Source organism: Echeneis naucrates, chromosome 15, assembly GCF_900963305.1.
Source record: "Echeneis naucrates chromosome 15, fEcheNa1.1, whole genome shotgun sequence".
In the NCBI taxonomy this organism is placed as follows: domain Eukaryota; kingdom Metazoa; phylum Chordata; class Actinopteri; order Carangiformes; family Echeneidae; genus Echeneis; species Echeneis naucrates.
Window position 1 is genome coordinate 17,535,449 of NC_042525.1, and position 23,002 is coordinate 17,558,450.

Sequence of the window (23,002 nt, forward strand, 5' to 3'; positions counted from 1 at the left end):
CCCCAAGGATCATTAAATAACTTTTGAAGCTGTAAAGAAATGTAAAATGAATGTTATTTTCCAAAACACATCGCAAAAAATTTAAGAGAGATTCAATTTGTTATGTGGAGCTTAGGTTAATGGACTATTTTCAAAGGCAGTCAGTAAGTCGATGGTGAAAGATTTTTTAGTCACTGGCAAATAAACAGCAAGTGCAAATGTAGAAAAACAGAATGAAGTTTAAGACTGCAAAAGTTGCAGTTACTACAAAAATGCAGGATTTTTTTATTTATTTTTTTTTTATTAGATGTGTTTGTACAAAGTATGTATCTCTCAAGGTGGGTGAAAAGTTCAGTAGAGGCATATTATAGTAAAATCTGACAAAAAACACTTTCAGATTCCATTAAGAAACAGTTGTTACCTAAATCCAAAATTACCACTTGGGTTAGGGAAAGTGTTTTGGAAAATTGCCAAATTATACAAGATACAGATTTCTATGTAAAATCAGTAAAATCAGGTTCAGGTTCTATACAGTGAAAGTATCAAAGGTCTCAGTCCACAGAGAAATACTCACAGTCTATATTCAACTGCCAGGACTTCTGGGACTTTGTCATGTCACAGCAATACAGTAGAGCAGCCACCCCCGTCCCCAAGTGACGCCCACCTGGACCTACCATCCAACTTTGCAGGACATGGACTTAGATCCACTCCTCTTGTTACTCTAGTTTGAGAGAGAAACCTTAAAGAGATGGTTTTTGATTATAAAAACTACAAATATATCTTCCTGTTGATACCAACACTTCAAACGAAACATCAGGATGTCACAGTTCAGTCACTGTTGATCAATAAATGTGGGAGCTTTATTGAAAAGCTAATCTCTTGAATGGATGATGAAATAATAATGTCCATGTGTCGCAGCTCCACTGTTTCTTCAGTCAAGAAACAGTTGTGGTTGCATTTTTCTAAAAGTGACAGTGTAGAAAGCAAAGTGTTTATGACACCCCCAGCACTTAAGAACCACAGCAGTATCTTAGACACTTTGACTGCAAGATGAAAGCAGTAACGGTGTTTCGTAAAAACAAATTATAATATACTCCAGGCACATCAGAGCCATGCACCTACCTGTTATATCATTTCAGAGACTGACAATCAGCACGCTTATGTCACATCAGCCAAAACCTTTCAGGGCCATTGCTGAAGTTGTATCTTCACTGAGCCAATGTGCGGTTTTCAGCCCGGGCCAGTTCATCCACTCAGCTCCTGAACCATAATCACTCCACTGCTGCTGGCTGCTGCGGCCGCCACCTGTGCTGACAGGGCTGGCAGCAGCTCAGTGACTGCAGCCAGGAGGTGCATAAGGATTTCATCACAGAGCTATGATTAAAACACTTGCTTTGTACTTTGTTTCATGGTGTGACAGTCGCTGAGATCTTCATTTCATGGCTATGAGAAGCCTTTACAAACAATAAAGTGTGAGCTCTGCAGGTTAAGCATAGATGGTGGCAGATGTTTACAAAGCTCCATTACTGTTTTAACAACCGCAGCAACATCTGGGATGAGATAAACAATCATTTCTTGGATCCTCTTTAACAACTTCAAACCTGTTTTATCAGCTTTACACTGTTTAAAAATATGAACTGAAGTTCATGATATTGGATTTTAGTTTGGGGTTTGGGGCTTTCTGAAATTAAACAATGTTTAACGATATATCAATTAAAGGATTCCTCAGTTAATCCCAAAAATAACTCAGTTATTTTTGGGATTAGTTAATCAGTTTTCAAATAAAATTCTTCCATCCTCAAAACTTTTTATCGCAGAGAAGTGAAACTTAAAAAAAAGGCTTCCATGTATACAGCAAATCCACTCTTTTATCTCTCTTTTACAGAACCTCATTGGGGCTCTGTTAATTATAAAGACCTCTAAACTGGTCAGTTTCAGTTGCACAAATGCTGAGACACAAATTTCTGCTTCGGACCTGGTCTGGACCTCCATAATTGTTCATATGACCTGTAAATCCACCTGATATGAGGTGTAACAAGGGTAAACTGGGCTGACTAACCTTCAAAGGTACAGAAACACACACAGACACACAGCCTGGGGGCTACTAAGTCCAAGACTTTTTCACATCAAGGACCCAGACTCTCAGTCAAACTCCCAAGATTCATGGTTTTAGATGTATTATTACAGAGCACTGTAAAACATATAGTGTGATACTTTCAGTCACTGTGAAATTTAGGGATGAAAATATAGTGAAAATAAATTATTCTCCTTTTAGGTGGGAGTCCCCAGGGTTCCTTGAGGGGATACCTGGATTCCAGTTGGAGAACCACTGCTCCAAAGGATCTAGAATATTGTGAATACAATTATTTCCACTCTTCAAATAGGACCCATTTTTCAATTGTACTACCTGGAGGAAATATATTTGCATTGCCCATTAGGGTATGATTGTAGAGGACAAAATGATCAGTTAGCAGAATTATCACGATGTTGTGAAAATATCCAGTAAAAAGTCATTTTTACTGCGATGATTCCCAAAAGTCAAAGTTTGTAATGAGACTCTAAAATAGCACTTATGAGGGGATGGGAGTGGTAGCAGTATTGCGTTTACTTGCTGCATGTTCACCGTGGAAAGAAGGGGATAGGAAATGTCTTTGGAGAAAGACACTTAACAGACCTGTTCTATGTCCAGCAGTGAGCTGTAGCTGAAATAAGTTTCCAAAACCCAACAACCAGCGCGCCACACATCTTCTATAGCATTAGAATTAGTTTGTATGCTCTGTGTCATTTAAAAACATACAGCAGCCATTTTTAGCAGGGTTTAAAAAAAAAAAAAACACGAACTTTGCTTTTCATCAGTGTGGCAGAGGCGGGAAAATCTCTGGAGTAGCTCTGTCACTGCCTCCTCCATGTTTGGCTGCTACAAAATAAACATGTTACCTGCCACACGTGTTTCTGGGAGACATGATCTGACTGGCATCATCAAGCAACTAATTAACCAGAGTAATTAAACACTGTAATGGTGATGATTAAAACAGAAATGCTAACACTAACCATCTACCAATTTTCATTTTGGAAACAATAAGCATTTTATTTCCAGTTACACTACAAGAATAATTTTACTCAAATATCAGATGGAATGAAACCTTGACACTCATTCAGCTTGTTGCAGTTCTTCACTCAATGTATTGGTCGATCATAGCCAAATCCAAAGTAGAGATTTTGTTTCTCTAACTTTATATCAGATCATTGACATCCCCCAAAAACTGAGCATTTTAATCTGTGTCAAACTTTGTGGAATTGGGTTTTTAGACTTTAGAAAATAGTTGGTCAGAGAATCTGAGAAAGAAAAAAGAAGAAAAAAAAAAAAAACACTCTGAGTTTATTGAGCACAGGAGCCGCTCAAGGCTGCTTCATTCTCCCTCTGTTGTATTTTCTGTTCACAATTGGCTGTGCATCCCAGGATGAGTGTGTGTGTGTGTGTGTGTGTGTGTGAGTGTTTAAGCTCACAGATGCCACAGCAGTAGTTGGGCTGATTACAGATGATGAATCACTTTACATAGCAAGCGATGGAAGCGCAGTGGAGAGGTATTCAATCGGAAATAACCTTTTGTTTCACCTAAACAGGAGCAGCGATGAGAAAGGAGCGGTGACTCCAGGCGAGAAGTAAGATGCAATCAGTCATCATAAATGAGCAGAAAAGTGGAAAGGCTAAAAAACTTTTTCGTTTTTCAGCACTAAAACATTGTCAGCTTTGAAAAGTGGAGAGCATTGTTGACAGCACGGTGAAGAAAAGCTCATCAGAGATTCCACTGACTCAGACAACTACACGATGTTTGATGCGTCTCTGGCAGCCATGACCCATTTCTGTACAGAAAAAGGAGCGTTCAAAAACGTTAGAACAAATGTTATTGCTTTGTGTTACTTCCCTGGTGGTTTTTGGGGGCTTTCTGAGTCATGACTTCCTGGGAGATGAAATGTCTGCCCATCCGGCACAGCCATTTCCAGCCATCCAGCATGCATCTGTGCAAGCAGCGCAATGCCCTGAGGTTCACACAAATCAAACATCCTAGAAGTTAATCTAGTAACAACACAATGGAATAATGACTAACAGTCCTGCATCAACATCACACTTGGCAAAAATAAATTTACTTAGTGACACAATTTAAAGTGCTCATTGCGAAAATTGGCCAATGTCACAGTTTTAAATCCTTTAGAAATGGAGAAACGTGAAATATTGAAGCACAAAAACCTCCAAAGCTGGAGACAAAATGTTTAAGACTCAACAAAAGAGGGATTAGTACTCCTTTATATGCTGAACAAATTCTCCTGAGATCATGACTTAAAGTAGCCAGCCAGGTTTCCATCCACTGCAGAAGAAGGCCCAGTTATAAAAAAAAAAAAAAAAAAAAAAAAAAGTAGAAAATGTTGAGGTAAATATGGTATCGGTGTGGTGTTTGTTTCATTCTTTAAACTGAATTGTCCTCATTGTTCTGAGGTACTGATCTCTTCAATGGATGTTAAAGTTTCATCCATTTTAGAATTTTCCCTTTTTGCATTTGGTTGAAATTAGCTTTTTGTCATGGTTAAGGAGTCTGGACCCACAATGCAGACAAGACGCAGAGATAGCAGGTAGCACAAATTAATAATTTATTATGCGTCAAGACAGAAGGGCTGCAGCCGGGAGGAGGGGGTTGCTGAGTCTGGGGGTGTCCTGAGGTAATTCGGAGTCTGAATGATGTGCAGGGTCCAGAGGAGTTCCGGCAAAGAAGAAAAAAAAAAAAAAAAAAAAAAAAAAAAAAAAGAAAGAACTGGGAACGGGAAAACACACCGTCAAAACTGGGTTACAAGATGGATAAGGGAACGCTGAAAAAAGATGCTAGAAGGCAATACACTATACCACTGAGGTAAACTGATAATCTGGAGATGACCCGGGTTATAAGCAGTGTGGACTGAAGGTGACTTGATTGCTGATGGTTGGTAGGAGGCTTGATTGTAGATGACTGGCAGGTGTGCAGGTAAGTGGAGAGTCCAGCTCCGCCCAGCTCCTGACAGGGGAAGAGCAGGAAAAAACAAACAAACAAAAGCACCAGGATCCTGACAGTACCCCCCCCCCACCCAGGCTTGGCAGGATCAGCTTTGTGAAACTCCCTCACCAAATCAGGGTCCACCACCAGAACCTACTGGTGAGCTCTGTCTTTTGGTCGGACCGGGCAGTGAAAAATGAAATGTCCCGCCTTGCCACAATATAGGGACTCCCCCGCCTGATGAAGCAGTAACCTCTCTTCTGGGGTGAGATGGGCCCAGTTAAGCTGCATAGGCTCCACAGATGGAAGTTGTGGGGAGTCTGGAGAGGAGGCTTGGTTCGGGGCGCGAGTGGGGGAGGCGGATCTGGGCTGTGGCGTAGCAACAGAGGACTGAGCCGTCTTTTCTCAGGGGGGGAGCGCAAGCGGTTGTAGATCCTGTTGGCCAAAGAAATTAGGGACTCTAAGTTGCTGGGATCCTCCCTTGAAATGAGTTCATCTTTGATTCGACCACTTAACCCCTTCTTGAAAGCGGCCTGTAAACATTCCTCAGTCCAAGCCACTCAGCCGCTCGTGTCCAGAGCTCTATGGTGTAGTCTGAGACAGAGCGTTGCCCCTGATCTAGAGTCAGACGCAGGGATGTGTCACATTGGTAATCGGAGTGGTCAAAAACTCTAAATTCCTTCTCAAAGGTGTCAAAACTAATGCTGTTGAATGTGCGACGAGAAAACTGGGCTTCAGCCCAAGCCAAAGCCCTGCCTCTCAGACCACAGATGTATTGGATTTTAGAGGTGTCTGAATGAAATGAACTAGGTTTTAATAAAAAAAAAAACCGGAGTGGCACTGGAACAAAAAACCCCAACAATGATTTGGCTGACCTGAGTTTGGGTCTGGATTGGTGGCTCTGGAATCTTGGTGGCAGGTGTGCCGGAGGATACTGAGGACGGCGCGGACAGTAGAGACGCAACGCGAGCAGTTAAATCAGAGACGTGATGGGACAGGGCTCGAGCGCGGCTGCTTTGCTCGCGCTGACCAATAATTACTCCCTGATGGCCTACCGCTCGCTGGACGTGGTTAGTGCCTGTCCGGGTGTCCGGGTTATAAGCAGTGTGGACTGAAGGTGACTTGATTGCTGATGGTTGGTAGGAGGCTTGATTGTAGATGACTGGCAGGTATGCAGGTAAGTGGAGAGTCCAGCTCCGCCCAGCTCCCGAGAGGGGAAGAAAAAACAAAACAAAAGCACTAGGATCCTGACACTTTTAAAAAATGCACAAACTTTTCCACTGTACCCAAGGGTTTATTTTTTTCCTCAGAATTTTTCGATGCACAATAAACACTGTATCATTAAAAACGTTATTATTTTGACGACAACAAAATGTCTCCTTTGGTGACGATTATGAAATACAAATAAGGGAAAATGCTGACATCGATGTGAAGAAAGAAAAAGTTGAATAAAAAGTCTCTGCAAATCTCTCTTCAGAATTAAGTACCTCATAATTAAGTATGGTCCTTCATAAATGTACTTACCGCCCACCCAGCCTCTGTTTGTGGCTCTTTGTGGTAAAATGCTTCAAATCCAAGACAAAAGATTATAATGTTGGAGCCATTGAGCCCTTCAGCCTAGCAAAGTCAAAGGTAGGTGTAAAAAAAAAAAATCCACTTTTCTGGAGTTTTATCCGCAAATTTGTCTCCTAAATTGCACTTCACCATCGTCAAAACCTTTTTCTCTAAAAGTAACAGATCGGTCCATGGAGGCAAGTTAGGGTGCTTAAAAATAAAAAAATAAATTGAGTTTGACTGTGATTTTAACAAACATCATTTAACAAGTCTGATTTAATGTCTGTATGTGTCTGCACTTTAATTTCTCAGCTGCTGTGCCTGATTACATTATGCAACATTTTCAACAGAGAGCAGCTCGAAAAACACGCCAGTTTGTTGTTGTTGTTTTTTTTTTTTTTTTTTCCCCTACAACTAAATTCAGCTGTAAAGTCATTGAAAGTTGAATAATAAAACAAAAAATACTTGGCTGGGTTTTACAGGACTGTATGTCCTGGCTGTGTAATGGCACTTGAACACCTTATTATAGCTTCATACTTATTTTGTGTGTGTTTATTTTGTCTTATTTTCATTGACTTGGAAAGAATACAAACATTTACAGAAATACATGAACTGCTAAGAAACGATGTGCCTGCAAACTTTTGGTAGATATGTACGTGAGGTCAGGTGACTTTATAGCAGATCCACAGGCCTGTTGGGGTGGACAGGCAGGTCAACAGAAGATCAGACTATAACACAGACGACTGCCGCGCGTTTCCCCGTTTCATGCTGATGGTCAGTGTTGTTTCTGCGAACCATGTCCATGATCGCTTCCCAACCTTTAACACATCTCTGTGCATAAACAGAAGTCTCTGAGCCCTAACTAAGGAGTAATTTTAACTCAAACTGTTTCCACAGGCAGGGCCCGCAGGGTGGCTGGGGGTGGCACAGGCCACCTCTATGAACACATCTCCCCCCTGCACCTGAGTCAGAACGTGACAGGGTGTTGTTTGTACTGATCGCCCACAACTTCAATGTCAACCAAATTATGTTTTCTTTTGTACATGTGCCAAACACCTGCCTCATCCCTCTGATTGTTGCAGTTGTGGTTGGGAGAAAACTTCAACTGAATTTACTTAAACGATTTTGAAAGCAACGGAGAAGAAGGTCACTGGAAATTATACAAACATTTGGTTTGTGTAGAGTTTCATTCAGAGAGTTATGGGCCTGTTGCAGTTAATGCTGCCACTTCCTTTCCAAGGTGGCATCAGAGAGCCAAACTCGTCTAGTTAAGAGAACTAAAGACATCCTACGGTATGCTGGCATATACAGTACGGATAGTGGAAGTTCAGTGTACACATGGTCTCTATCATAGAAACCCCTGGTCAGTCAAATTGAATATTACTTTTGCCTTCTTACTTTGCTCACATGTCAAGCTGCTTGTTTTGCATTACTTTTAATAAGAAATTAACAATTTGGTCACTCTAAATGATTCTTACTGCGGATTTAGAGCAATAATGCTCTAAATGCCTTTTGGTTTTAGCATGTTTTTCAAATATGTCCCCCCTCCCCTTGGCCCATCTGACCCCCTTGGAAAACGCTTTGCACCCACCGCTGGTTGTTTCGGTTCCTAAAGCTAATCAAACCTTAACCTTAGCGTTCAATCACTTGTTCTTCAGCATGGACCTGGGTTGGTTTATGTGTTGGACCTCACCAGGGCTGTTGTGACTGAATAGGAGAATACTGTGTATTTTTGCTTTATAGCTCACTTGTTGATCAGCATTTCTGCTGTTTACCCAAGGTAACTGAATCTGTTTTTTTTTTTTTTCCTTTTAAGTATCATCCATTTTCTTATAGTGTAATTTCATTTCTGTCCACTCAACAATATTATATTTATATTTCCTCAAGCTCCTCTGCTGCATACATCACTTAACATTGAGGAAATATCATTAATTTTTCAACATTTTGTTTCTCATTAACCCCAAAGAGAATGACAGCAGCCACAATGGCTCATTAATGGGTATGTTTCTGAAGAGCATTGTCTTTTGCTCCTGATGAAGTATACAATCAGCCCATATGCCGAAGTTCTCTGAACACGTTGCCTGAGTAGTTTCTGCGGTTGAAGCAAAGGAAGCAAATGATAATGCTGCTGCCGCAGATGCACAGAGGAGTCTATTAGTGGCTGCCTGAGTTGAGACATCCATCAACCTCGCAGGAAAGTGTGTGCTGAGAAAAATGAAATCACAATAAACACTAGAGACCGGATTCAGGGCAAAAACATCACACACACTTTTTGAAACTAATTCTATACAGTGAAGTTTTAAAGTCAGAAGGCTTTTTGCTGGTTTTTAAAGGTCACCAAAGCAAATTACTGCGAACCATTGAATCAGTGTACTTGACTTGTCAGACTCCCTGTTTGTTACTTCCATACCCAAAGCACGCGCACACACACCCAAAATGTTGTGCGCATTTAATCTAATACTACACACGCACTCACAACAGCCCCAGGTGTTGAACATGTTGAATTTTGACGGTATTTTAGTCATTGAACATGATGGTCACAGCTGTCTGTGAGCTTACTGGAGACACACACACACAGAATAACACAGACAAACACACACACACACACATGCACTGGGTCTCACTCCCGAAGTATCTGATCAACTGAGGGAGTGTGTGTGCATTCATAGGTGTCTCTTTTTCAGCTTGAAAAGTGATTAAAATATTCTTTGAATGAGCACCAAACTCTTTTTGTCTTTTTTTCTATGTTTTTATTATTTCACACACAAGGGAAATTATACTTGAACGTGGCACTAAAAGGTATCGATTCACAGATTTGTCTGCTTGATAATGGACTTTTTATGAAAGCAAGTCATTTTCAGATGATTCTTTTTCCCTTTAAGAAAGAAAAACAGAGACAACACACTCCGATATCACGTCTACTGATTTATTTCCTTTTTCAGAGTAATTTGTTTTTCTCCATGGATTTACTAGACCTATTATATTAGCAGGGATAACATCTGTGGATATGAGTCTGCTGAAATTAGATTACACAAAGGATGTAGCCAAATATTAGTTTATCAGGAATCTCAAGACATTTCTTTGACAAAACTGGGAAAAACTGGTTTTTGATGTAATTTCAATGTGACCTTTGAAACCCATTCAATCACTACGAGGTCTTTAAAGAACATATGTACAGCATCTTAACAAGTGGACAAAATAAGTAGGCGTGGAGTCCATTTACTAGCTAATATAGCATCAGAGAACATTTACAAAAACTGTGCCTCATTCAACTGAGGTTTCGCTACAAAAATACATTTAATAACAGCTTTTTTCTTCTCTAATTTACACCATTTTATCACAATAATAAACAGACCATATGTGTCACACCAGTCTTATAATATTCTGGCGTTTTCTTCCACTCTGAGCTATAAGTAGAAGCCGTTGTGAGTTTCATGTCGCCACCTCTGTTCATAAACTCCTCAAAAATCAAAAGCTGAGAGCATGTCACCGTGGGTTCCACTGTGTCACCATGGCGACATGCCCGGCATACTGGGGCTCATCTGGTGAGGAATCAGTGACTGCAGCTGAGAAATGTAATGATGAAACTGTGTGTGTCCAGGCATCCAGGACTAATGCCACCAAAACATTTTACAGCGTGACTGAGGGCAGTGACCAGTACACAAACTTTCATTACTCCTTGCAATTTCCATGAATATTTCTTGTTGATATTTCTTGTTTGTTTGCTATGACACAATAATATAGTTGCCGTGATGGATAGACACTGCCAGTTATGCCTCAAAGCCATCGCGGCCAGATGTTCAAATTCTGAGGATTGAGAGAAGATGTCTGAGAAAAAACAAATGTGTTAGTAAGTGTGGGAGTGATTCTGCACTTCCTCATTGTTACTCCTGCTATTCACACCTCTTAGAGTCTGAGTGTCATGTTGACAGGAGTGGCTCTCTTGAGATATGAAGACGCAGGGCAGTCATGGTTTGGTAATTGTGTGGTATTTCGACACAAAGTGGAGAATATTAAGACTTGAAAGAGGAGAATTTGAACAAAGAAGAAGGGTGGATCCTTACTAACCTCCTTGGCTCTTACAGAGAAAAATCCACCCTCAGGGGCAGCTCACATCAAAAAGTGCCCGTAGGAAGAAACGTTTTAAACTTCCTCCTTTTGAATGTATAGACACAATGCCTGTGTTACTTTTTCACAGAAATTCACCTGTCAAGCTGGAACAAGTAGCCCACGAGTGACAAAAGGTGGGGGATTGAGGGGTGTGGGGGGGCTTCAATCAAAAAAACGTTGTTTCATGATTGCCTGACAATCAAATCCTCCTACATTTCATCACCGCTCATTTCTCTCCATGAACACCTTCTCCCTGTTGAGACGGCACCGCGGAAGCCAAGCGTGTCACAGACTAGCTGAATCACACACTCCCCACTTTAGTGTTTCAGTCTTTGTTTCCTGTGGGTGAGTCAGTAAATGTAAAGTTACCGCCACATTGGGGATATTTATAGTGCAGCTGCCATAGAGTGCAATGGCAGAAAATCAACAGTCTAAAACGTCAGGAGCAAAGGTAATTCTCTGGAGTCAGTCCCTCAATATCAAAGAGAAAGTCAAAACTTAACAGTCTGCTCCGACTCAACATCCACACAGTGAGTACACACTTTGCAAAACTACCAAATGATACAATAATGACAGATGCAGCAGTGCATCCCATTTCCATACAGCCTAAGTACAGTATAGAGTGTGTACTGTAATTGCCGTTGCATGCTGATTTTCAGTTTTCTGTTTTGTACCAGCAGAATATGACACAACCTTGCCCCAGTGGACTTGAAATTACAGCTTTATGATCTCATCGTCAATTCATCTCAATGAAGAAACAACAAAATGCTCTTCAAAAACATTTTAGAGGTTTGTTTTTTTTTTTTTTTTCTGATTCCTGTAGCTGTTTTTTAAACCATCAGTATGTGGAGCAATTGTGTCCATCAACAACACATAAAAACAACTGGAATTAGACTAAATACTTTGAATATACTTTGCATAGATGCTGGTCACAGACATTTCTTTTATACTTGTATGGATTATAAATTTACATGCGTTTTCTCTCCCATTTCAATCCAGACATCTCACAGGACATGAATCAACCAATTTAGCTCTCTTGAAGCTCAGCTATGAATGACTTATTGTTGAGATTTTGGAGGTGTACCTGCCAGCCCATGTGAGACCCACAGTTACCAATAATGCCACTCTTAGAACAAGTGCAACTTCTACTCCACTAGTTTCATTTATTTCATGCAAATTTTGAGAGATTTTTTTTTTTTTTGCACTTTCTGAAAAGCCAAATCAAGGTATTTGTGTGTTCTGTTTGCCTAAGCCAAATGCGTATTTAATATTGCACTGGACAAAAGAATCAGAACACCTCATAATTTCAGAAAAGAGAAAAGTATCATTTTGTCAGCATGAAGGTAACCACAGGTCTAATGAGGCTCCTCTGATCCTCAGAGGGGATTTCAGTGTCTAATGATTGTTACACCTGATAAACCCAAATTAAATGTTAATTAACCTTTAATATTTCTCAAGTGGTTCTTTAAGTGGTATGAAATAAGCTCAATGGATTTTATTGGCGCTAAAAGGGGACTCCACCTATCTACTCTCAGCTCTTCTTCATTTTACTCAAAACCTTTCCCCTAAATTACCCACAATGCAAAGACCATTGCCAGTCAGGGCAAAGTTTGAGCCCTTGGGTCTGCAAATGCTCATCATTGATATTGATGCAATCATTCCTGCTGAAGGAGCTCCAATCAACTATCGAGTGCGTAAATGAGAATACTTTAATGTTTCTGTATTAAAAATTCATTTGAGTCTTAGACAATATTTTGATCTATTGATGTGCTGGATTTTCCATTTTATGAGCTGTAAATCATCAGAAATAGAAGAAAAATCCAATTATATAAATCTCAAATAGAGTTTTGATATTTCTATTTTCTCCTAATACATTTAGTTTTATTTCATATATTAAATTATGAGAAAAAAATTTACTCTTCCACATCATTCTAATGTTTTGAGAAACAGCTGTAATGAGCTCACAATTTTGGACACAACTTTTCTCATTTTCTAATCACAAAGTTTTGCTGCACCGTTTCTCTGCCTTTCATCGTTAGTGATATGCATCATGGTCAACACTTCCTGGTTAGTGAGCACTGGTTGTACACTACCCTATTTTCACAAGGTAAGGTCACCCTTCACTGATCCATCAAAGAGGGAAAGTTGCGCAACACAGCAGTTCTTACGATGGGAGATACTAATTATTCTACCTTTGCATTCGGACAGCGCTACAAAATGACTGACTCTCTACCCGCTGGACTGTATAGATGAGTGATCTCAGACACAGCTGGTGTTGTTAAACCGGTGGCCGATGTAGCCTTGAGCTTGTTGCCTCAGATGAGGGGCAGGTTTCAGAGGTCTGGTTTGATCACTTTTTAACTCCAGACCCCAACATTTTTCTCCCTCTCAGTTTTCCTTTTCAAATTTCAACCCCAGCCATTGCCCCAGTTCATCAGACTTTACACAACTCCCTCTTGAGCCACAAAACTTATTTCACGTATGCTCTAGCACTCCCTATGACTTTGATGTGTAAAACCAGTGCAGCTCGCCTTTAATTCTGTATTTTATTTATGTAATTCCCAGAGATGGAGGCTTTGCCACCACCAGCTTCGAAGTTGCTAAGTGGGAAATATCATAGTCATCACATCAGGGGCTAGTCTCTCTGACTTGGAACTGCAACAAGACGCTGGTGTGTTTTTCCAACTCCAAATTACAGTTTATATGGGGAAAAGACTCACTTTGATACGAAAGGCTGACAAAATAATCATAACTTTTTTAAGTGCTCAGCTGTTAAAGTTGCATGTATTTACGTTTTATGTAAATGTTTGGACAGAAAACTTCAAGAACTTGATTTAACTTTGTAGAAAGATTGATGGAGGAAACTGATTTATTTTATTTATTTTTGTTCCTAGCAAGAGAAACAGAGACTTGCTGAAAAAGTAATGCAGGCTATTGGCTCTTCTTGACCACCAGCTAGCAACAATTTCACATCTATTTCAAAAAAGAGACAGGGAAATGAGGAGAGAAAAAAAATCTTTTGGGGAGGTGGAGGGGGGGGGGGTAATGATTTTCAACAACAACAACAACAACAACAAAAAAGATCCTGCATTTATTATCACTTACTGATGATATCCGAGAGTGTACAAGGAAGAATTTGTGTTTTAAAGTCAGAAACCATAAAATTTCCAACATGCCTTGCAAGCAAATCATTGGTTTAAAATGCAAAACAGGAGCTTGGGCTGATTTGTGCTGAGGGAAAGCAGCCCAGCTGTGTCTCCCCACCACAGTCCCACTGGCTGCACACCTGAGGCTCATTTGAGCAGGATTGCAACTGATGAAGATAATTAGCCATGATTTCTATGTATTATTTTTTTTTGTGAATCAGAGCTTTGAGTGTTTGGATGAGGTGGTGAGCTCGGCAGAGAAAGACCAGTTGGGTTCTTTTACTTGAAGTCTTCCTCAAATTGGTTCTAGGAGATCAGAACAACACCTGTAGGGGCAAAACTGCAGGGTGGGGTGGGGGGTACAGAGATGGGTGGTGACTCTGCATGGGGTGAAATGTTGTCGCTATGGGATATGGACCTGGGGCGTCCAGGAGAGAGATGGGGGACGAGGTGTAGAAAGGGGGAGGAACTGGTGGTGGAGGTGGAGGAGGAGCGTGAGGCGGATTAAGAGCCAGGGGACAGAGATGTGGGGAGAAAGAGGGGAGGAGCTGAGGGTATGAGGGGACGGGGAGGTGTGGTGGAGGTGGGAGGAGGGAGAGGTGGTGCTGGATGATGGTGTGATGGAAGGAGAAGGAAGAGGAGGAGGAGGAGGAGAGTGATGGCGGCAGGAGGAGAGGCGTGTGGAGAGGGATGCATGGTGGAGGAGGGAGGGAACGGGGAAAACAAGGCCTCTTCTCTGGGTAAAGATGCTCAGAATCTACCTCCTTCCTCCTCTCCCTTTCTTTCTCCTCCTTCTCTTTCTCCTTCCTCCTAACCCATTCTTTCTCCCACTCCCCTTGCTTCTCCTTAACCTTCATCATCTCCATCCTTTTCTCCTCCTCCTCAACTCTTTCCTCCACTCTCTGCTTTGTGTGTACACTCAAGAGTGAAACATCCTCCGCCACATTTTTGCCACTATTGGCATCAACAATAACACAATCAGTGACGTGTTTACTGATCAAATAATCAATTGCCGAACCAGGAAGGTGTTGATTGTGATCCTGCAGCTGGGTTTTATCCTCCTCACTGCTTCCACTTTTGTCATTTGTATCGTTATAAACACAATTGTGATTACATGCGTCATTGGTTTTACAGATACAGAAGCCATAACAGGAGTCTGCAGTGTTGCAGGCGTACCTCTGAGCTGCCGATTCTTCACAAAAAACTGTGATTTTGCTGGAATCACAGTGAGCAGACACATTTTCGTTCTGTGCATGCTCGTTTGTACATTGACAGTGGTCAATGTGCGTGTCGCTCGTGCTACAGGTGAGTGAGTCATTGTCCTTGGGTGTGCCCATGATGTTGCAGGTAGCGTCTGCCTCTTTAGCTGATTCAAGACTGTGCACATGATGGGGAGACAAATCCTTGTCTGTTTTATTACACCCACAGTGGTCGTGTGTTGTGTTACAGGCGTGACAGTCAGTGAGAGACTTCTGAGTGCTGCTCTCCATCTTTTGCTTGCCTCCAGATGAACCAAAGCCAAACTGACTGCACTCCTGAACAGCGCTTCCTTTTCTGCCACCACAGCAGCAGGAATCATCCAGTTTGTCAGCGGTGTTACGACTAAATGCCACCCCATCGCCATTGGCATTGGGACTTAGACAATCTCTCGTCCCACCCAGGAAGTGGCAGTCCATGTTTTCATCCTCTGGACTGCAGTCAGAAGTCTTTACATCGTTTGAAAGTTCACGGGCTTCTTTGCTGTTGAGTTTCTCTGCCTCTGCAAGATCATGTGTATGGGAGATGTAATTTGCACCGAGGTCAGAGGTCAAACCAACACAAGCTTTCTTCTGCAAAACACTTGCTAGTCGCCGCTTTCTCCTTCCCCTTCTCCGTTTCTTCCTCGGTGTTGCCTCGGCCTCTGGCAATTTCCCCTTCCGCTTACCAAATGTTTTGGCTGTCTTTGACATCACTTCTTTTGAAATAGCATCGCCAGGGAGGCTCATATCTGCACAGACTGATGTAATTCTCACTGTTTCTGTTTCTGTCTGTTGTGCAGAGCAGCATGGGGCCGGGCCTAACACAGGATGGCCACATCCTGCAGGTTTTGTTTGTCTTTGACTGCACGCTGTTTCCCTAAAGGGAGAAGGGACAAGGCTAATCGCTGGATCACCTGCTGCTTTCCTGTGTGGTCCAGGAACAAGACCAATTTCTGGCTCATGTGCCACATCTAGACAGGGGAAAGAAACACTTCTAATCTCTAGGTTGCACGTGTTTTCTTCAGCATCTTGAACAGCTTTTGTGGCCATCTTCCTCAGATACCTTTGCTCCTCATCCCCCTGCCCTTCCTTCCTCCTGGCTTGCGTATTTTCGTGCATCTCCCCCGTCTCGTTGTCATTCTGAGCATGGTTGGTCGTAATTGCAGGACAGCGTGGTGCGTCTATACCAGAGTCAGTGACGGGGCTAATCACTGAGTTACATGCTACTCCCCTGCAGCGGAGCTTTCTGAGCCCTTGGCCCCACCCGGAGGCTGACTGCTGGGATTGATGCTGGCCAGCCTCCCTTTTCACCTGCAGACACAGCTGGTTACACCGATTACACAGATTCACAGGACGATTGCTTAATAGCTCGCCTCTCTTCTCGTCATTTCTACCTGCCCTCTCTTGCTCTGTCTGATATCCTCTGATCCTTCTCTCTTCTCCCCTCATCCTCTTTTCTTTCCCACCTACCAGCCGATGCGCAGCAAGATTACTTAATAGCCCCTTTTCTCTTCTCTCCTCTTTTTCTGTGCTCTCTCTTTTCAACCTCTCCTCAAACTCCTTATTCACGGATATACTACTTATCATCTTTCTTCCCCTTTCTGAGTCTTTCCTATTTGTCTCTCCTCTTTTTCTCTTTCCCCTCTTCCTCATTCCTCTCCTCACCCCTCCTCTTCTCCTCCTCCTCCTCCCTTTTTTTTGAAGGCCTAACGTCGGTGCAAGGTGGCATTCTGTGGAAATGGGAACAAATTTTAAAGCGCTTTCATCATGGCAGCCAGAGCGATCCAGAACTGCATTGCTGCCGCTACAATGGGCTACAAGTTCCATAGGATTTCCTGCCTGTCTCCCTTCATCCCCTTCTTTCCTTTCATGTATCTTTACCTCCCTTCCTCCCTCCATATCATCCTGCCTCTGTTCGGAGTTGGGTTGTTTGATCACAGATGGCTTTATTCTCTCCCTGACTTCCTCCAGCCCTCCTTTTTTGTCCTCGCCCTCCTCTTTGGCCCTGTTATGTGCTCTGAAGTCATACAGGAGAGGGTTGACACTGTAAGAGATGGTGGGTGAAGTTTTGGTGTGTCTAACCATTTCTGATGGCCAAAGAAGAACCCTGTTGCCGTCTCGGCTTAAGACGCGACAGAACGGCTCTTTGGGACGATTTGGGGCAAAAGAAGTTGATTCTTTAGTCCAGTTTGAAGGAGCCAAGTTGGATTCTTTGGTCTCTTTAGTCTTATTCAAAACACCAGGGATTGATTTCTGAGGCTGATTTGTAGCAGGACAAAGCTGGTCTTTAAATTCTTGGGTGGGGTCTATCGCTGATATTCGATTGTTCACATTTTTGCAGACTTCAGCCACACTGTCTATGCTTACTGAAGTTTCAGCCACAATTGTGCTTACGCTGTCATAAATCTGTCCTGGCATCCCACCATTTGAATAAAGATTCGCTTCAGTCCCACTTTCGCTGCTGACTTGGGCTCCACTCCCGTTGTCATTACATAAGGAGTGCTGGGCTCCATTCCCACTGATAACAGAGTCCTCAACTCTGATCCCATTGTGATTACATAAAGAAAATTGGGCTCCAGTCCCAGAGAGTCCTCTAGTTCCCAGTTCAGTAGATACAGTGGCTCCAACCTCAGAGTGCTGGAGTGCAGTTTTACTGTCCACACTGCACTGGTTTCCAGTGTCAAAGTGATCAGCAGACACTGCAGATTTGAGCTGCTGATCTGCAACTTTAACCCCGAGATCTTTGGTTCTTTCTTGGAGACCGTCATGTTTCCCTGACAACCCAGAGCCCCGTCCAGCTTGGATAAAAACAGCTGCTGATTGGTGGAGAAGGACACAGCTTCTTTTAGGCAGTGAGAAGGACACAGGTCGGACTCTGCTGGGGACAGACTGGACCTCTGATGCCCCACTCACTGCTCTGCTACTGTTGATGCTGGTGCTGGTCACGTTAGTAAGGGCAGCAGCTGGGGTGGTCACAGTGGTTTTGTTGAAAATGGAGGCATTAGCGGTGCCATAAGGGGGAGTTGTTGAAATGTTTTTGGGAGTAACAGGGTTTTTTAAATTATTATGAGCCCAGGAGATCTTGTTAAAGTAGCTGGTGTTGGGATAAGCATTGACATTGGTGCTATTGTTGTTCATGATGTCATTTGTGGTGGTGGTGTGTGAAATGGTGGCAGTTGTCTTGTCACTGTAGTCCAGATGGGTATTTTTGAGGATGTAGGATCCGGCAGCAGCAGAAGCAGCAGTTGCTGTTGTGTTGCTGTCCATTTGGTTGAACACCCACTGCTTGTTGCTGAGGAATCTGGTCTCCAGCGCAGGGTCCAGGGGAAGGAAAGGCTGGATCACCTGTGTTTGAGGCTCTAGATGGAAGGGAGAGCAGAAAGGATTACAACGGCTGACACCAGTTACATTTACATGCAAAACATAACAGGATTATCTGCCTAACTTGACAATAAAGAAAGGAGTAGGAGGGGATACATGTTGAAGAATAGCTTTCATTTTCAAGACTTCCCATACAGTAAGCTCCTTATGCATTTATTCAGTGTTCTGGCTCTTCACCATTACTCCTTTGTTTTAACACAGTGAATATGATTCGTGGGTGTAGGATGGACGAAAGAAAAAAGATAAGCACAGACATGAATATGTGGTTTACTCAGGAGTGGAAAAAAAAAATTAAGATTACAGTTTTAATTCCAACATGTAATATCCTTTTTTGTATATCCATTTTGAAACACAACATGCTGCCAACATTCATGCCTGTATGTCAAGGTGGCAGATGATTTAGACAATAAGTAAAGGTTTGAGTAAAGGTTTTAAGATGAGTCATACTTAATCCATATATCCATAATGTGCCTTTCCTTTCTGTTCTGTTAAATATTAGAGTTTCAGAAACAAGACCTGAAAATTAAATATTACTCTTCCCATACTAAGTTCAGTTTTGAACTTTTATATTGGTCTCAAGTTTAAAATGAGAAAAGAAAACTTTTGGGAATATGTAAGTAATGTATTTCAAAGATACTCTTTGTCAATTGATTGTTTCCTTGAAACTGGAGACACTGCTGCCCAATTTCTTGTCATGCTACCTTTATTTTTTAAAAAAGGAAACCATCTCACACTCTAAAATCCACGTGAGTTGGAATCAAGGAAGATAATATCACTGATAATATCACTAATATCTGATTTAGAAAAAAATTAAACTGTAGACACATTTAACTGGAAAATATTCCTCCAATCTCTCTTTCAAAACTACATATTCACAGGCATATTTTCTATATAGACTCAGCTGCCGATTCATTGGAATGTCTAACTCAAATTAAGTCTGTCCAATATAGCAGACCTGTATTAAATCCTGTTGTTCAGAGCTGTTGATTCAAATTCATGGTCACTTTGGAGGCTGCAGTTTATTATGCAGCTGTGGTGCTGTTGAATTTCACTGTTTCAGAGGTGGTGTTAACATTCTGATCGACAGACATTGATATAAATGGAATGAACTAAATACTGGCTGCTAAAAAAATTAATTAATAAAAAAAAATAAATAAATAAATGAAAGTTTGCTTTTACGTATAGTTTGAATGCATCAGGTCTATTAGAAGTGGCTCTGCATCAATAAATGTTAGCCAAATCATATAATGTAACCAATACTGTGAGATTACCAAGTGGAACAGTGAAATGTTTTGCACATCCTTTAGAAATATGTGGAGCTGGAGGCTTGATGGTGCACAGAAGTAACTATCCTTAGTCACTCAGGTAACAAAGCTCCAGAAACCAATGGCACCTGGACTTCACCCTATTGATGACATCCATAAACCTTATAGACCGCATAGATGAAATATCGGTAACCCTGTTCCGCTTTAATTTCACTCCCCACATTAACTGTGTATACTGTCTCTAAGTGATGTAAAGATGATGAGAAGGTTCGTCTTGTGTTACATTACTAAAGAGAAAATACTGCTACTGCTGTGCATTCACCATGTTCCAGCTCTGATTTGTTGTGACAAAAAACGACCATCTGCTAAATGTTTTACAGAAAAAAAAGATAACCAAGGCTTCTCTCATCTCTCTAAATGTTGTTTGAAGAGGTGCACCTCAGCTATATGCTGGAGCATATGGAGGCTACTTGGAAGCTTTGTAACTATGCCCTGATCCCTTAACACACAACAGTAAATCCTCCTTAAATTTAAGAAAATGTGTTTGTACCTCCTGTCTCGTGGCTGCAGACCATGCTGCAGCTTTTTACTGGAGCACTTTCTATTCCAGCAGAGCAGAGTTATATAATATTGTGTGGTGCGACACAACTAATACAATAGCTTCCTCTATTCTCCACTCAAAGGTCAACACTGTTGAGATCGTTTTCAATTGGTCAACAGCAGGAGCTAGTGTGTCAGAGTTCCCTAGAGTTGAACTACCCAGCAGCTCTGAGTTTATTTATTACAGTAAATCCACTGATTGCTGCAGTTCCTTTTTTACAATCTATCAACTTCTGTCCAAAATTCTGACATTAGAAATGTTCCTGAGTCACCACAACAGTCATCGCGTTGTGTATAATTACCCAGTGCAAGTTTCTTTTGTCATTTTATTCACAACCTTTTTTGTAGACTGTCGTCATTTGTTCATTCCTTTTTCCAAAGTCGACAGTCCATAATGATATTTCACCTTTACTGCGGGAGACCACACTATGTTTAATCCCTCAATATGAAGAGTGATAGCCTCATCACCAAAACCAAACACACACTCATAAACTATTTAAGCAGACTAGCGCATGACTTTTAAGCAGATAAGAATTCTCACTTGTTCCCAGTGTTGTGCTGCTCCTGTGCATGTCGGTCCAGTTCTGCACAAAGTCTGGTCTGGTCTGGTTTACTGGATCAACTGCCACAGTGGTGGATCTGAACATGGGACCAGAACCTGGAGCACTGAGGAGAGGAGAGGAGTAGGGAAGATGATCAAAATAGAGAAGAGGAGATACAAAAGTGTTGGAAAGGAGGAGACAAAAAGAGTGAAAAGCAAAGGAGAAGAAGAAAAGAGAGGAAACAGAAAGAGAAAAGAGGAAAACAAGGTAAAAAAGGGGACAAATGGAAAAGAGAGGAAAAGGACAGTAAAAAGAGGATAGAAAAAAGAATTAAAATAAAAGAAAAGGGGTGAGAAGATGGTTATAGGAGGAAAGAAAAGGGATTTAGGATGACGGGATACAGAAAGAGGACAAAAAGCGTAGGGTGAAAGGAAGGAAGGAAAGGGGAGGGGAGGGTTTGAAAGTAAAGGAAATGAGAAAGAACAAGAGTTATAGTGAGGATGAAAGTGAACAAATAAAAGGAGAAAATTAGACAAATGAACGGAGGAGAACAGGAAGGGACAAAAGGAGAGAGAAGAAGGAAAGGATAAAGAGAAGAAAAGATGTAGGAAGTATGGGAGATGAAGGGAGAGAACCAAAGTAAACAAAAACGAAATGACAAAAGGAAACAAATGAAGAGGAAGGGATTAATTAAAAGGAATGAAAAAAGCGAGTAATGGAAAGAAGAACAAACAGACGAGGAGGTGAGGAAACGAGCAGACAGGCAGTGAGGAAGGCGAGAGGAGAGGAGAGCTGAAATCCAGCTGAAAATCAATTTGGCCATGCTTCTCCTCGCCCTCCCTTTGTGCCAGGAGCCAGACTGCATTGTTGCAAATCTGAAAATGGCAGTGACAGCCGATACTGACACACAACTTTCTATACAACGAGCAAGTTCAGCTGCACAAAGTGATTGGTCAGAAACACATTACTGTGCCACGCTGATAATCCCTATTCAGCACAGCAAGCACATTTTATTGGTTGCTGTGCCAATGCTTATTGTAACCAGGGAGCTAGTTAGTGATCTCGCTCTTCTTCTGCTTTATTCGTACTCAAACGCATCAGTCAGCCAGTCAAGAGAACACATATAGGCTCACACTCTGACACTAAACCCACATTAAAATTCAGACTTTCATGCATGAATTTAGAAGTCTAAGATTTTTCAGTGTGTCTTTTTTCTGGCGGAGACCTATGGTGTCTTTGCGTGGGCATCTTCAGGTTGTGCCTTAGAACTCAAATTGTGCATTCATGTGCCATGGTAGACATTTGGAGAAACCAAATCCTGTTTGGTAGCTTGCCAGCTAAACCTGACTCATATTTTTTTTTTTTTTTTTCGGCAACAACAGGCCACTTAACACATCTGCTTCTGCAGCTATTTGTTTGTTTATCACTCCTGTTCAACTTTTTGCTATCATTGCCTAAGCCAAGCAGAAATTAAAAGTCCCAAATATCAGTGCTTCTCACTGGTACATGAAAACAGATAGAAGTCAGGCTTAAGCTTCATGAAGAAAGGGGTAGAGTGGGTCGGTTACTAATGGCCGGTGGTTAGGGTTAGGGTATTTTCACCTGTTGAAGAGGACAATGTATTAGAAGCCAAATTGCTCCTGATGCTTGTTGCTCCACTGGTGCATTAGAATGTGTTTAGGTGCATTTAGTAGTTTTTGAGTGGTTGCTTGAGTATAAGTGCAGTCCATTTCCCATTTATAAAAAGAATAACAGTGTGAGGATGACCATGGTGAAGGTCATAAGCTGAAAAACTACATTTATGACTGGAGTTTTGAACACTTCAGATTTTTTTTTTCCCTTTTTCGCCATTGTTGTTTGAATGCAGTTATGTGGCTGGGAGACAGAGGACCGCCACTATATATAAAACATTCACCTGCTGACGAATCAAACAGTTATCAGCTTTCATTCGTTGTGATGATTATCAGAGTGAGTCTAACACTCACACACGTGAGTAAACACACATGTGACTCACCACTGCGTCAGGAAACGAGGCTGATGAACGTGATGTAAAATGGGCTGACTAAAAAGTGATGAACCTACCTGTGAAAAAACTCCTTGTTCACCGCTTTATGACTTTAAAAGATATGTATTGTGCATCCATGCTGGTGCATTTCTATAACT

The 23,002-nt window shown here is 41.6% G+C and overlaps 1 protein-coding gene across 1 annotated transcript in view; it reads right to left on the reverse strand.

The window, feature by feature from the left end:
* Positions 1 to 1,224: 1,224 nt before the first annotated feature.
* LOC115055815 (uncharacterized) overlaps positions 1,225 to 23,002 on the reverse strand; it is a 73,695-nt gene continuing 51,917 nt past the window's right edge. Inside the window, exons 4-8 of the mRNA XM_029521842.1 lie at positions 20,839 to 20,963; positions 14,232 to 18,410; positions 5,879 to 6,207; positions 4,877 to 5,024; positions 1,225 to 1,316 (exon numbers count right to left, since the gene is read on the reverse strand). Of these exons, the coding sequence (XP_029377702.1) occupies positions 1,225 to 1,316; positions 4,877 to 5,024; positions 5,879 to 6,207; positions 14,232 to 18,410; positions 20,839 to 20,963 (4,873 nt within the window). The remainder of the gene's footprint in view (positions 1,317 to 4,876; positions 5,025 to 5,878; positions 6,208 to 14,231; positions 18,411 to 20,838; positions 20,964 to 23,002) is intronic.